The sequence below is a fragment of the Coloeus monedula genome (genome assembly GCF_965178545.1).
Source record: "Coloeus monedula genome assembly, chromosome: 2".
Taxonomy (NCBI): domain Eukaryota; kingdom Metazoa; phylum Chordata; class Aves; order Passeriformes; family Corvidae; genus Coloeus; species Coloeus monedula.
The window spans coordinates 7,433,936-7,449,376 of NC_138782.1; the positions used below are offsets into that span (position 1 = coordinate 7,433,936).

The following is a 15,441-nucleotide window of genomic DNA, read 5'->3' on the forward strand; positions in this document are numbered from 1 at the left end:
TTCTATCTTACTATTAGATATTTGTTCCTTTAGTCTTTCTCAGAATTTAACTTAGTATGTCTGAACAGCACAGGAGGAAAAAGAGACACCATAGTTCAATGAACCAGACAGTGTTTGGTATGATGTCCCCTGGGGTATGAAGCCCCATGTCTTCAGTAGCTTAATAGCTATCGTGGCAAAGAGGGTTTCAGGGAGATTTTGAAGGCAATAATGTGGGTATTTACTAAAGAATGACAGTCATGTAATAATAGCACAGTAACATGAATGAAAATCCAGGACAAAGCAGGCGTCTTAGCAATGAAATGTAGATAAACCTTTCTGATCTTCCAATCTGTGCAGTACCCAGCTGGAAACAAAGTACTGTGGCTGCCCAGGAGGCTGAGGAAAGGATTTTGGAGTTGCCAGACCCATTTCTTCAGGGTGATACCACCTAAAACAACTTGCACCTTCTTAATGGTTGTTTTGGGAAGCCGGGGGAGCAAGTTGGGAGGAGCATGAGCCGAGCTTGGTTTAATAGCACAGAGTAGCCTGAATTCCTCCAGGCTTATCACTTCCCTCCTCGGTAAACAACAACAAGCAGTTTTTGCGCTCACTGCCGGGAGGTATTTAGGGCTTAGCTGTCTCCTTTCCATCTGGAAAAGAGTGTGGCATGTCAGGTGTCTCAACACTAACACAATTAAAAGGAAGTGAATGGCTCCTTCACACATGCCTTAATGTCAGCAGTTTGGACTGGGAAAAACTGGAAAAGCATTATTGGAGCCTTTGCTACTGTTTTTTCCTGCCAAAAGTGTGACATTCAGACAGGTTTATCAGCCCCGTGTTTCTCTGAGCCCTTATGCTGCTTGAGTGGGCTGACAAAAGTGTGAATCCTATTGACATTATAGCTCCGTCTACAAAATTGGAGCAGAGGGCTCGAAGACTAAGAAAGATGACATCATAAGTGTGAGATAAAATGAACACTTCCTTTATTGTTTAGTTGTTTATGGAAGGAATTTGCCAATCATCATTGCTAGCATGACAGAAGAACTTTTACTTGGCTTTTTGTTTATTTTTAATGAGTTTCTGGTATCCCGAGATATTTAACTAAAATAAAAAATCTGCCAGAATTTGTGAGTTTCCTGTTGGTTTGTGTTTTGTCAAAGTAAGAATAATTGGCTGTGTGCAATAAATATAGCACATTTAAAATTTAACAGATCCGTAGGTAAGTGAGCTTTATTTTGAATTGTTGATTTCTTTATCCATATGGGTTTTTTGCCAGTTTATGGCAAGGACATTGATTATGTTGGATGTTTCAGCTCCTTTTGTTATGCTTGACTGTGAACTGCATCTAGATAAGACCAACCTTCTCTTATAACAACCAGTAGGTTTTAAAATTTAATTCCCAGCACTTTTCACTGTGGCAGGCAATTACTGGTGGTTTGTAATGCTAAATTTATAGGATTTCAGCTAAACAGTACTCTAAAATACAAGTTTCCCATGTCTGACTTTACAATAAGGTTTACACCTGCCATTGTTACAAGTAGTTTTGTTCCTTGCAGTATATACTGGAATAAAGGGATTATTATGTTTTACTATTATTTTTCATTAAACTCACTCTGCAGCATGGCTGGTTGGAGCTGGGAGGATTCCTGATTTTAATTCTAGCTGCCGGAAGGCTCCTTGTGCAGTCTCAGAATGTTGATCCTTAAGAAAGGAAGGCACTGTACAGAGAATGTGGATTGACAAGTTAAGTAATCAGTAGCTTAAGCGTCAAGACTTGCAGGTCTCATTTTGGTCTTAAGTCAGGTGTAGGTGCTAACAGTTTCTGAAAGTAAGAATATTTAAGGAACTGTAAATGTAGATTGTCTGTGATGAATTGCAAACCTAATTCAGGGAACTAGATGTCTCAAAATAGATGATTCATCTGTGCTTTTTGTGTTTAAAATGGAGAATTTTAAGGATAAAGCTTAAGATCATGCTTCAAACTCTGAGATTTTGTCCAGGAAATACTGTATAATTGCTAAGTTTTTAAAATTAATTGTGTTGGAGGCCTATAAACCGGTGCATTGATTAAAAATCTTCAGTTCATTAAACTTCCCAATGGCAGAGGCCATCTCAGTAATAAAAACTGCTGTTCCTAGCAGTGGACTGGCATCTGTGTTGTAATCTTTTTAAGATCCCCACCTTTGTTCATTAGACCAGCACCTGTTGTCTCTCGATGGGCAGGATTTATTTCCCCTTGTCGTCGGTCTCAGAGGTGCAGTTGCAACTTTGGCATCAATTGATTGCAATGAACCCTTCAGAGGTACTTGACCAGTTTAGCAGAATAACGCTGGGTTTCGCTGTGAGTTGGTTCTTGGTTGTCTTTTGGGGGTTCAGTGGTGTTTTTTTGGGAGTGGTGGTTTTTGTCTTTTGTTTGGGGTTTTTGTTTATTTTTTTGTTTCTTTTCCTTCTGGTTGCCACACACATCTTTGCAATGGGTGTTTGTGGAAGGCCCACAAGGATGGAGGACGTGCGTAGCAGAGATGTGCTACAGTGCACAAAGCAGTTCCCTCTTCTGTCCCCAGCAGTGCCTCTGATGCAATGACGTTATCCTGGTTTTATGCACTCGTGGCATTTGCCATGTGGAAAAGCAGTACCACTTCAGAGATATATCAAGCACAGGTGACTTTCTTAAAAAAGCAAACCTCATGAATTTCCTACTGAAAATGAGAAATGAAAATCTGGAAAAGCACCAGAGAACTAGGAAAAAAGACTGTATAAATTCTTGAAATGTAACACAGTAAATCTGCATATGTTGTTTACATCATAGCTTCACTTTGTTCAGACTTGCACACAAGGTCACAGAGGAAATTTGGGCCTTATTATTCCTGGAGGAGTTTGTATTTTTTGCTGTGGTGTTTGATTACCTTACCCTTTTTTATTACCATCTGCACTGCAAGGGTAGTTTTGCTGAGTTTTTTTTTTTTTTTTAAGCAGCATCCCATGATACCCTTAATTCTGTGTTTCCTGTGCTTTTGCTTCATTTGCAATTTTAAGAGATTTTCTCTAAGAAATAGGTTTGTTCTATATTGTACACCAGTAAATAATTAGCTGTTTTTTTTACTATATAACTTTAACCCTTTAGTTCTGGAGAACAAATGCAATTGTTTTACAATAAGTTAATTAAGAAAGGATTTCACCTGTTAGCATCCTTCAGTGTACAGGGAGAAAGATGGTGCCAAAGATTACATATTTTTGTTTAACACGTTGTTATTAATATGCTGTCCGTTTGCGTAGGATTTTTATTTTGATACCTGCTTTTGTTCCTGTATTTTAAGCAATTATTTTCAGGTGACTTCTTTGTGCAACCAATGCCATTGACTGCAGTAGCTTTGAAAATAGTTTTTCCTCATTAATGGCTGCTGCTGAATTGTTGGGAGGACAAAGTGCTGTCCCTAGTGGCTCCTGAAACTTATGGAAGCATGCAATGAAATTGCTAATACTATTTTTCATGAAAAAAAAAATCAGACTACTACTTTTAATAGCTTTACACAAGCATGAGCAACTTGAACTATAGAAGTGAATTGAATGTGAAGTTTCTTGAGCCTTTTTTCAGCCCTCAAAATATAGTTAATGTTTTCAGGTCTTCAGAATCGAGAAGCTCCTTCCATCTGCTTGTCCACCCAAGCACAGTGAAACAATAAGTACAGAAACCCAATTTTTCTGGGCTGTCCACACATGATGGCACTGGGTAACAGGATCACTTTTCAAAAGACAGGTCAACCTGCATTAAGTCTTTGCAGTCATTCAAAAGCCAAAGTGTTGCGTGCTACTTCAGAGCATTTATGGGACCTTAAGGTAGATTGTGGGGTGGCCAGTTTTTTGGGATGCGGGCAGAAGAGAAGAGGGTGTTCTTCCACCATCCCGTGGGTGTTTGCTGCCTCACTGGTGGCCCCAGGCAGGACTCACTGCTATCAAAAATCCTTCAAAATCACTTGGTTTATAAGCCTGAAACTCATTTCAAAAAGCACAGTATTAATAAGATAGTTAGAAGCCCTCTCTTCAGTACCCTCAGGCGTTGCCAGTTGGTCAGCATGCAGACCAGAGATGGGATTTCTTTCAGCTATGATTGACAGTTTTGTCTGTGGAATTTTCCCACATCTTTCCCATAGCTCTTAAATGGCAGGTCACTTGTGTATGAAAATGACCCAAAGATTTCCATAAACCTGGACAGGAAGGTAGCCTGTAGAAAAAAGATGCACTGTGAGGCAGAGGGCTTCAAAGGGAAATCACATTTTTTACTGGTTGTAGAAAGCAGTGATAAACCACAATTCCTTATCACTGTCATGTGCCGCCAAATCAGATTTGACTGGGTTTTTCAGCCAGTTCCACAATGAAGGGTGGGATATGGTTTAATGTGCTCCAGATCTGTTTAGAATAATGCAGCTAAGCATGTATATAGCAAACTGAAAACTGAAAATACAGATGAAATATCTGAAACCAATATATCAAGGGTTCTTCACTTTCCTATTAATTTGGCAGCATGCCATTATTATCATGTAAATTTCTTCCTCGTTACTACAGAATAACAAAATGTCTTTGACCATCATTTTTCCCTCCTGAGGTTGTTGTCATTATCTGTAATTTCCACTAAGTTTCCCTGTTAATAGTGCTCGCCTCTCTGTACACTGACATTACTAGTTGGTGCACACTTCCAGAAAACAGAGTATCTCATATAAATACTTTGTACATGCCTGTTCCATGCTTCTTTTTTTCTTTAATTAATGTGGCTAAGACATGTTTTAGCAGAGGCTAAAAAATCAGATTTTTTAATCTGCTCTACCTTTGCAATTATTTTACTTTGTGTTACGCAGAGTGCTCATATTTGGTAATGTATTCCAGTGCTTGGGGTTTGCTTTAAGAATTATCAAACTTATGTTCTGAAGTGTATGTATTATTGGAAACATAGAATATTTCTAGCATGAGTTATCGAGTTATGAAATAAAAAATGTATACATAGACCACAGGTCAGCTCTGTTCATGTATAATAAAGTATGGTAGGAAGAAAAGGTTATTATGAAAGTTGAGAGTGGTTTGGTGTTTGGGTTTTGGGTTTTGATTTTGTTGGTGGTGTTCTCCACCTCCGCCCCCCTCCTTTCATTCTTCCATGTCATCAGTCACTGAAGTATATCAAATGCTAATTTCTACTCTTCCATCTAAGCCTGTCTGGAGTATTCAATCATTTTCTCTTGTGCCACCTTTATAAGGGAAGTGTGCACATCTACTTGTTCACTTTTGGCAGATGTCTTCCATTTTCCTTGTCATATGTCAGGATTGGTTGTGATAGAATTGATTTTCCTCTGTTAAGAATTCAATTTTTTTCAATTATTCTTTCATCTTTCTGGAGCTTCTTTGCTTAAAAAGGCTGGACACAGACATGTGTGGAATCAGCTCCAGGAAACTACTGATAGACCATTTTTGTCATAGCTGTATTTGCATTAAGAGCACCCTTCCAACATGAGGGGGGTTATAGATGGGGAGCTGGGACCTCCTATGTGATCACAGCTGCTCTGACACATGATGTGCTGATATTGGGTTTTTTAATACATCACAGGTTTAGAAGTGGCAAACCTGTGCTTCCACTTCCCTGGCAGCAGCGATTGTTTCCTTCTGCAGGTCCTGTTGTTTGGCTGTGCTCTGAGCTGGGCTTGTGCTAAAGTGAATGGAGTTTGAGGAAGAAGAGGTCGGTTTATGCAGTTGAGTTGGCTGAGAGAGTAGCTGAGTATTGCACATACACTGCTCAAAGGAGAATGCCAAGCTGGTGGGGACAGGAAGGATCTCAGGGGTGGAAATGTTTAGTCAGCCACCAAGCGAATCCTTGCATGGACTTGAGTCTTTGTCCAGTATTCCTGAGGACTTCTTCCACTGTAAAGAATCATGGAGAAAGTGCTAGTCCTAAGCATCTGAGCTGTTTTTATGTTGGTGTCTCAGGAAGTACTAAGGTTGGTAAAGATTGTGGTGGTGCTGCTTATAACAATACACTTGAAGTTTCAACGCATACTGGTTTACTTAACCTGCTTGGTTTGGAAAAGCATTCAGTAATTAGATTAAAACAATTAAATTGGATGTTATGAGCACAGGATAGATTTCAAACATTCTTTCTTCCCCTCAAGGTTACAAAATATTATTCTTGCATTAGCATCTTGGACTCTGTTGAGCAGAGATTTTGGGTAAGTTAAAAACAAAAGTTAGCTGAGGTAGAATAAGAAACCTTTCTGTCTTGGGACAGAGAATGTGCAATGTGCTTACAGCTGGTGGCTTGCCATCCATGGTCTTTTCAATAAACAAGTTTAGAAAACTTCATTGAAAGTGCAGTATCACATGATTCTGTAGTTATCTTTTTCTAATATAAAGTACTACAAAAAACCATTTTGAAAATCAGTGAAAATGTGTCCAGGATGGGTATGGCGTATTGCAAGGAACTGCTTATCCAATTCTACTGTGTCACCTGAATATGAACTCTGATATAGAACTCCTCAGAAAGGACAATCAGGTTTTTAGCACTTAGCAGAAGACAGTTTCATCCGTTTGAAGATGATATCTGCCTCCCCACTTGGGGATGCATGACTTCAGGAAATACTTAACACCTTATGAAACCAATTATGGCCTTAATACAGAAAGGCCTGCCCTTGTTTCCGCTGTTGCTTCAAGGACCATCTAGGGGTGAGGGAGTTTCCCAGTCTCCCTGCATTGCAGTGGGCACTGCGTGGTCGGTGGGAGCACTGAGTGCCATGGGTTGCCCAAATGTGAGCCTGTAGAAAGCGATGCAGCTCCTGCTGCAATCGGGTGATGTGAATCTCTTGAAAATGCATCCCCCCTCGGCTTTCCAAACCTGCTGTGGTTTAATTGCTTCAAGTGTGCTGCAGGGCACAGCTCTAACTTTGAACTAGTTAAATCTGAAATAAAATCTGAAATAAATCTTAAACGATGTTCATACAGACCCTTTCTTACCTCTGTAAGTATTTGTTTAGCCTTTATTCTGGAGCTTATTTTACCTTTTGAGTTGATATTGTAGTTTATGTGAAGATTGTGTTTTCTAGTTGAACTCCATAGCTGCTGCTGGATTAGGGCTTTACTGTAGTTAGTATGTTCATGCATACACTACTTCCTTTATTATTTTCTATCCTTTTTCTCAAACTTTTTGCTATAATTACAGTAGATGATATCTTGGATTGCATGTTGAGAGGGCAGAATTGCTGTGCCAGCAGCCTTGTTTTATTCTTTTGCTGGCTCCTGAGGGTAATAAGATCTATGCACTCTACTGATTTTCTTGCACACTTAGCTGCAATTGCAACCTTTAATAATTATTTTTTAATTAACTCCAAAATATTGCATGAATAATGCAAAATTAAAAAAAATGGAAAAATTAAAAAAGGTCAAAAGTAGGCATTTTTAATATTTCAAATCAGTAAGTATTATTTCTTGGAATTTTTATATAAGGCATTAGTAGCATGGTGACATTAAATGACGTGCACAATTGTGGAAGTATCAGAGGTACGTTGTAAAAGAGAGTTTGGCATTTAGATGGGGATCAAATTTGTTTTCATAATGTGTATTGAGAATTTCTTAGAGCCTTCAATAAGATGCTTTCCTAATACTGAAATTTTTATTCTGCTTTACCTTTCCTAGACGTTTGCTTTTCAATTAGCAGAAGTTGACTAAACACTTTGTTTTTGCAAAACACAGTAATTCTGTCAGAAGAAAGAACTGTGTATATTTAGATTTCAACTTGCAGATCAGTTGGTCTGGACTGTGGGTGTAAAAATAGGCAGTAAATGTTTATGACCATGAGTGAAGGCAACATAAAAAGTGGCTTTTAATAAATCTCAGGTTCTGGGTTTGTTTTGTAGTGGATGGCTGCATACACCGAGCTGCCGGGCCCTGCTTAGTTGCTGAGTGTCGCAACCTGAGTGGCTGTGAGACTGGACAGGCCAAAATTACCTGTGGATACGACCTACCTGCAAAATGTAAGTCAAGCCTTTCTCAGCGTTTTTGTTTCCAGCATGTGTTGCTGGTGTGCATGGTTCATTTCCCTGTAGTCTAATTCAATAGGGTATTCATTTTACAAAATTAGCCGTGGGACTTAATTAAGCATGTTCTGCAATAATGTCTTCCCCTCAAAGCAATTCAGGCTTTTCTAAACGATTATTTCACCTATGTTATCCGATGAAAACTTGCATGTCTCTAAAATATAAAGCATCTTTCATGTTTATTTTTTGCAAGCTAAAACCTGTCCTTTCATATGCATAATAAAGGATTGGAAATGCTTTATGAAATATGAACAAAATATACATTATCATATTTAAGTTCCGCGGAGACAGTTTTTGGAAATGTTGTATATTTGATGTTCTTCATGCAGATTCCTTGATTGTGAATACTTTGAGGGCCCAGGAGATCAAAGTGATGTATTGTGTTTTTAGCTGCTACGTAGTGTCTGATTGGCAATTACTGCGAAGGCATCTGTCACACTTTAGCTTTTGACGGAGTGCCGCTCCAGTGCTGGAATGTTTTTGCACCTTGAAAGTGGAATTGTCAAAAGTTTTCCTCCTCTTTCAAATAGGAAAATGGTTATTTGACTGTGTTGTGTAGATGCTGAGTTTGTCTTGGAAAACACTAACATGTTGACAGCACATTGGTTGGCCAGTGTATTATGTGAGAATATAAAGTAGGAAATCTTTGCAAATTAGGATCTTACAGACTAGTATATTAAGACATGGAGATACAAATAGCAAGAAAGCATTGCAGACTCCATATAACTAGAATTCAAGCTCTCTTTTTTTTCCTTGTTTTTGGATGTGCAGGCTGCAGCAGGAACATGGCTCATTCAAAAATATTAGATCTCTCTTAACTGTCATGTAAAATCAAATGCTGGCTGCAGTAGCAGGTATCTCTCTAGGCTCCTGTAGCCCTTAGTGTCTTAGGTAGACAAGAAAACTGTTTTAAGAAAACTGGTTTCCCAGTCATTTTTTGCGCTTTCTGTGATGATAATGTTGATGAGAGCTTCCAGTTATTTCCTTGACAGCGGTAATTTCCATGTGTGGGAAATCTTTGCTATATTTTATACACAGTTTTACCACATGATAATGGTCATTTTTGAAAGGCTAATTTGGCTAGGGGTCAGGGAAATTGTTGAAGAAGATTCAACGTGGTTAGGTAGGATGGGTTTGTACATGGCCCGAATCTTCACTGGATTCCCATAAAAGGGATGGGATTGTTGGGTAACACATTGTAATTTATTCTGCTGGGGATGTTTGATGTTTAATTCTTTCCCTTTAACCAGAAAATATCTCTGGAGGGACAGAAAAGCTGCTCATCAGTGGGTGCATAATTCCTCCCATGTATTTTAGAGTGAGAAATTAAATACAAGGTATCAAAGCAACTGATGTATGATTAGAAAGAGGAAGGGTCATGCCTTAGGTGTGACCTCCCTTTAAATCTTGCAGCAGTTCAAGGGGTTGCTTAAATTAGGTTTGAAAAACGGGATCCTGTTTGAAGGCTGTAGTAAAGTCTTTGTTCTTCATGTAGGAATTATAAATAAAACAACAAGAAAAACCATTATCACTTGAAGTTGGAAATAAAACCTGTAACCAGGCATGTGGAAAAGTCAATATTCTTCTTAATCAGTATTCTTAGAAATTGAAATTGCATCAAAGCCATGTCTATTTGTATTTGATCGTGCATCAACATGAGAGGGGGAAGGATGCCATTTACAGCAACAGGCACAGGGAGAGAAACATACAATTTACATGCAGAGGCTGAGAATTAAAAACTCTTGATTTCTTAGCTTTTTTCCTTAAAATTTATTTGTGTTCTCACCAACTGTTGTTTTCTTTTACTTTTGCCTTTACAAGCTTTAGGTTATAGGCTCATTAAATTATTAAACCATTCATCTGAAAGTGATCAAGCAATCAAGACTGGTTTCATATTTTAGAGAGCTATAGAGCTACTGGATATCTTTTGTCATTCTCTGTCCCTTTGTCTTAACAGTATGAGAGTTTAACTGTGGGAACTATTTTGCATTTGACTTCTGTGAGGAAAGCAGCACTGTGACAGGAGGTCCAGACTTTCCCATCCAGATCTGCTGTGAGGCAAGGCTGTGTGCCAGCAATTTGCTGAAGGTTATGGTTGACTGCTAACTTCCAACTTTCACAAGGAGTTTGCTTTTCATTGATCTGTTTGTGTATAGGAGACCAACTACAATAATCAATTAACACTTTTCTTGAGAAGTGAAGTGTTTATTCTGTTGTCTCTGTTCTTCTTGTGACTGTAGTTGGACAAACAAAGTTAATGTAAAATGCATTCCTTAACATGATGAATTGTTGTGTTTGGGTAGGGTTTTTTTGTTATTTAGCAGAATTATAACATGTTACAATTGTATTTCCTACCCCTGGAATTTTCCCATCTCAGGTTCTTGATCCTGAGATGCTTTTCTTGGAAACAATTTGCTGAATTCAGCAAAGCTGCTCTGGAACACAGCAGCTTATGTGTGCTGTATGATGCAGGACTTGCGCTTCAGCAAGGACTCCATATTAAAAAAGGTTTAATATTCAAAGATAATTTGTTTAATTTTTTGCTTTGTTTCATAAATGACTTGGAGGAAGCTGGGATTAAGTTTGGCACTAAAGGGAAGGTTATGCTCTGTTAGGAAGCTAGTAGTTGGTAGATAAAAACCACTCTGGCCATCTCCTTTTCCATCTATCGTATTTTTATTGAGTACTTTGCTATATTTACTTAGGTTAAGTAAGAACAGGTCTGACAAATAACTTCTTCATAGAGGGAAAATTGAAAAATAATATCTGACTGAAAAATGCAAAGATTTAGGGTATAGGCTGGCTTTCTGTCATTTGTTCTTGGAGCATCTGAGTCAGAAATCAGTTTGTGAAATACACAAGTAACAGCAAATGCTCAGGGAGAAAATACATAAAATAGTTCATAATTTTCCTCAGTTCTTTATTGTAATAATGTGAACACACCAAGATTAACATGTCTGTGGCCTGGAGATGCTTCTTTATGAACTTCTCAAGATATACACTTTTTTACACCAAAAAGTATTCTGTTTGAAAAAGTCAAATTGAGTTTTCTAATTACCACTTAATGTAACATTCAGTACAGTTTTACAGAAATCAGTGTAATCACCATCTGCCTCCTGTGCTGCAAAAGCCTACACAAAGCCCCCCCAAATGCCAACCAAGTTATTTGCTGAATACATAATTTGGTTGATGTCATCTATTGTTGTTTTTCAGCAAACACCTATGCAGGTGCCCAAGTTTCCATTGTGCTCTGGAGGGCTGAAAAAGGCCGTGCCTTTTGCTCTGAGATAGCTTCCTTTAATGCTGTCCCAGACCAATCATCAATTATTTAACTTCTGTACTTCATATTGTTGTTCCTTTTAAAGAACAGTTCATTCTAAATATTGTACAACTGATCTTTAAACATTGAGCAGTACTCTGATACTGACATGCTTTAAATAACAGATGAACAGTATCTGTTTAAAGCTCTACAAATGCTTGTTTTCTTTCTCATTTGATTAATAGTCTCAGTTGGCTCTACTGGCAGAAAATGGGCTGGATGTAAATTGTGTTTACGGCTGGAACAAGGTGTCCATAACAGCTTTGTGGATTGTTATCTGCTTGCAGAGGTTCACTATGAAAAAAGACCCTGTCAGGACACATTAGAAAGCAGAGTCCCATTCTGCCTGGTGTTTAACAGGCCTAAAAACAATTGAAAACCAGCACAGGTATGTGGTACCCTGACCTAGGCAGGAAAGGACCCCCAAATGAACTTTTTTTCTATTGTTACCAAGTCTAGTAACAATTTCTTTCTTTTTCTGAAAAATGTCTGATAATAAAACCCCTAAACCTAGGAAAATAAAATCTTACAGCCTCTAATATGGGATAGAACCAGCTATCAGTAAATCTGAAAGGTGGACTTTTGGTGGAGACACCTTGCTAGGCAGTTTCTAATACAATGGTTTATGTTCACAATAAATCTATAATATTTAGAATAAATTTTTCTGTTTGCTTGACATTTTTAGTACTTTAAGCACTGTGCCTGAGTAAATAGCATATATAGCATATATAGCAAGTCTTCTGGTCCAAGATCAGCCTAGAGTAATAATGTGAATGTGGTCTCAGAGACAGTTCCTGCTGTGAAATAAGCTGTTAGGAGAAGTGCTAGTATTAAACACAGTAGGAGGAATCAGCTTTTAAATTTGTTTAATCAGATTAAAAAATGGAGATTAAAAAGTACAGATTAAGAAGTGTGCTTCTGCTATGTAGACATAATTTCCAGTCTTTCAAAGATGAATATTTGCAGGGTATTATTTTAAAGTAAGGCTGTAAGGGTACTGATTTTTAAATCTCTCCTCATTTTCTTGGAGATCAGTTGCAGAGCTGTAATTAAAAGGTTGATATATGCAGAAATGGAACTCCAAAACTCTACTGCATTACAAAACTGACCAGTTGGAAAAACGGGTATAATGTTTAAGGATATTTTTCAGATTTCCAGGATTCCACCAAGAAATTTGTTTACTTATTTTTATTACCTTGTTTATAAAATAATGCATAAGTTTTGCTTCAAATGATCCTAAATTTCTGATATGTGAGGGTTGAAGAGTTGCTTTACTCTGCATGGTTCTGATGGTTGTTCAGTTTGCTACCTCCATCTTTATTCTGGCAAGAGGTAAGTCTGGGAACTGAAAGGGAGGTATAAAAGCGAACAATATGTGGATGAGACAGGATTGCTTAGAGAAGACTGACTTGGCTACTAACTCAGTTAGTCAAGATCCTTGATTTTCTCCCACAATTGATGTATACTTGGCTGAGGTCTGATGAAATTTCAGTTAAAAAGATACAGCATAAGGTGACACAATCATTAATAGAATATAAACTCATAAATGTTGGGATAGTTTTCCAGGAAGGATGTATTTCTAGGCTTTATCTTAGTTGAGTAGCCTCACATTATTGTCAGCCTTGTGCCCAAACTGCATGACACCTCCTGGGAAAAAAAAAATGTAGCTGGAAAAACACAAGGATTTCCTGAAGCAGCCCTGAGCTGTAGAAGCTCTTTGCCATCCCTTTAAATCTTTATCATTGCTTATACATTTAAAAGCAATTTGAAAATTAAGCAAAGCAAGTTAATACTAATCAAAGGTCCAAGACCCGTTTTTCTTGAGGGATATATTTCTTTTTCAGGTTCTTTTGGGAAAGGCTTTCTTTATAGTTAACAAAACCACTTACCACATGTTTATGTGTTTTTCTTCTGAGTGGTTTCTGGGTTTCAAAGGTGTTTTTTTATAAGATCCTATTATGTATTTTATGAACATCTTGAAAATAAGTGCAGTCATGTCTTTATTGTGTTTTAATTTGATCTAATTGGCTCCAGTCATCTTAATGACCTGCTGTATTCACCATGAACACTCGCATGCATTGCCTATACTGTTAATGTGTTGGAAGGGAAATATTAATGATTACTTCTTTGGTCCTAAAACCTTCTTAGATTTTAGAGACGGTTTTATTGTAAAGCTTTATGACTTGTCTCTTCCTTACCTACATCCTCACACCCCACACACATAAGAAAAGGGAGAAGTTAGGACTCCTGGGGGTGATGGGGAACGCATTGATCAACTTCAGCTAAAAAAGTTCAAACATCTTCTCTTCCAAGTCTGTGCAGGGTCTGTCATCAGTTTGGGAAGAAAAGGGACCAGTGGTGTAGCTACCAGAGGTTATGAATCAGCAAGAATCGTCCATCACAAGAATATATGGTCTTTGTCCTTGGATTTGAGCCTAGCTCATAGACATTTTTTTAATGGATAGATTCTTTAAAATTTAATTTGTGTGTGGACCCAAGCGTGTGTTTGTCAGTGTTCTCTGCAGAGTCGTGCTGTGGTTAACTCATGGCATGCTCTGCTGGAAGCTGTCGTTTCACATCTAATTGTTTGGTTACAAATGTATGTGTTGTGGCTAAAGGAAATGTTTTACCATCGATCCTCACTGCTAAATCTAAATCCTTCTCTTCTGGGCATCCCTTGTTACAATCTGGTCAGTGAATACTGAACTCCAGGACAGAAGTGGGCACTGAGAAATTTTAGAGTAGCCCCGAGCCATTTGCTCAGTAATTGCGTCTACCATTGGCATATAACGTGTGTGTTAATATGCTGTAATAGCAGGCGGTAGAAACCCGATGCCATCAATTTCCCTCTGTGGCCTTATTTCTGTAATTCTGGACAGCTGCATTTTCTGCAAAGGTCTAATTCTCAGTGTTGCTGAAAGCAGTCACAGAACTGCGTTTGCAAGGTGGTGTGTTGGGGACAGCAGCCCGCACTGTTTATCACAGTTACTTGGCATCAGCATCTAGCATTGTCTGGAAACCCCCTTGATGGAACAGAAAGTGAGTTACAAGGTGTAAACACTTTCCTAATGCTTAATTCATGTGTAAGGTATTTAAAATGTCTCCTAATTAGGTGCAAAATAATTTGTGCTGGAATATGCCTTTCCACACTGGTGGCATAGAGTCATTCCTCAGGTATGTTGGCTCTGGAGCAGGGCGTTGTGCCCCTTAAGGCTAATATATTTAATTTCCCCTATACTTGCATATAGTTGGTCCTTTTTGTTCAAATAATAATAAAAAGAAGAAAAAGTCTAATGCATGGCAGAAAAATAAACAAAATTCTCATCACTACAGTCAGCTGATAAGGAGAAGGGGTTGGAATGGGTTAGAATGGAGATATTCATACTCCTTTAAGTGCAGTGGAACTCTTAATATGTTCCCTCAGTAGCCAAAGCCAATGCTCAGTACTTGAAAATTAATCTTTGATGCATGAGATTTTGTCTGCCTGAATTTTGCTTGTCTCATTTTAAATGGTGATAGAAATTGCTTACTGTAGTAAAACACAACATTAACCTCATAGTGTGTTGGCACTTTGTGATTTATGCTGGATAAGTCTCTGAAAAATATGCAGCCTGTCTCCCAAACCTGGATTTAGCTTATAAAGTGTGTTGGCACAGGCTTGGAGCTTGAATTAGAACACTAACTGCTGATCCTCCATCTCCCTAGGGTAGCAAAAAGGTTTAAAATTGGAGCCTCTCAGAGGTCATTACCTTCATATCAGTTCTTCAGATTAATAATAATTATATGATTGTAGCTTGAATGTTTTAAAAACAGTACAGCCTAATTTTCTGTCTTGAAAGCAAAGAATAGGATTCCTTTTTGTGCTGAATCTGCACATTACACAGCCAAAAATATGAGGAATTATTTGCAAATGGAAGTAATCAGATCATAAGTAATAAATAAGGATTTTCTTTCTACTATTCTGAAATAAAGCAGAAGGAATAATATGAACCTGAAAGGTACGCTTGATTTTTTTGGAGTTCTTCATTCACCCACAAACCTCACCGTTGAGGTTTAAAGCTGCTAATTTGA

General features: G+C 38.0%; 1 protein-coding gene across 6 annotated transcripts in view; it reads left to right on the forward strand.

Moving 5' to 3' along the window:
* The window catches only part of MACROD2 (mono-ADP ribosylhydrolase 2), an 884,685-nt gene that overhangs the window by 258,738 nt on the left and 610,506 nt on the right, over positions 1-15,441 (forward strand). For all 6 annotated transcript variants that reach the window (XM_082303078.1, XM_082303080.1, XM_082303082.1 and 3 more), the window contains exon 5: positions 7,872-7,988. In XM_082303078.1, coding sequence (XP_082159204.1) covers positions 7,872-7,988 — 117 coding nt within the window. The remainder of the gene's footprint in view (positions 1-7,871; positions 7,989-15,441) is intronic.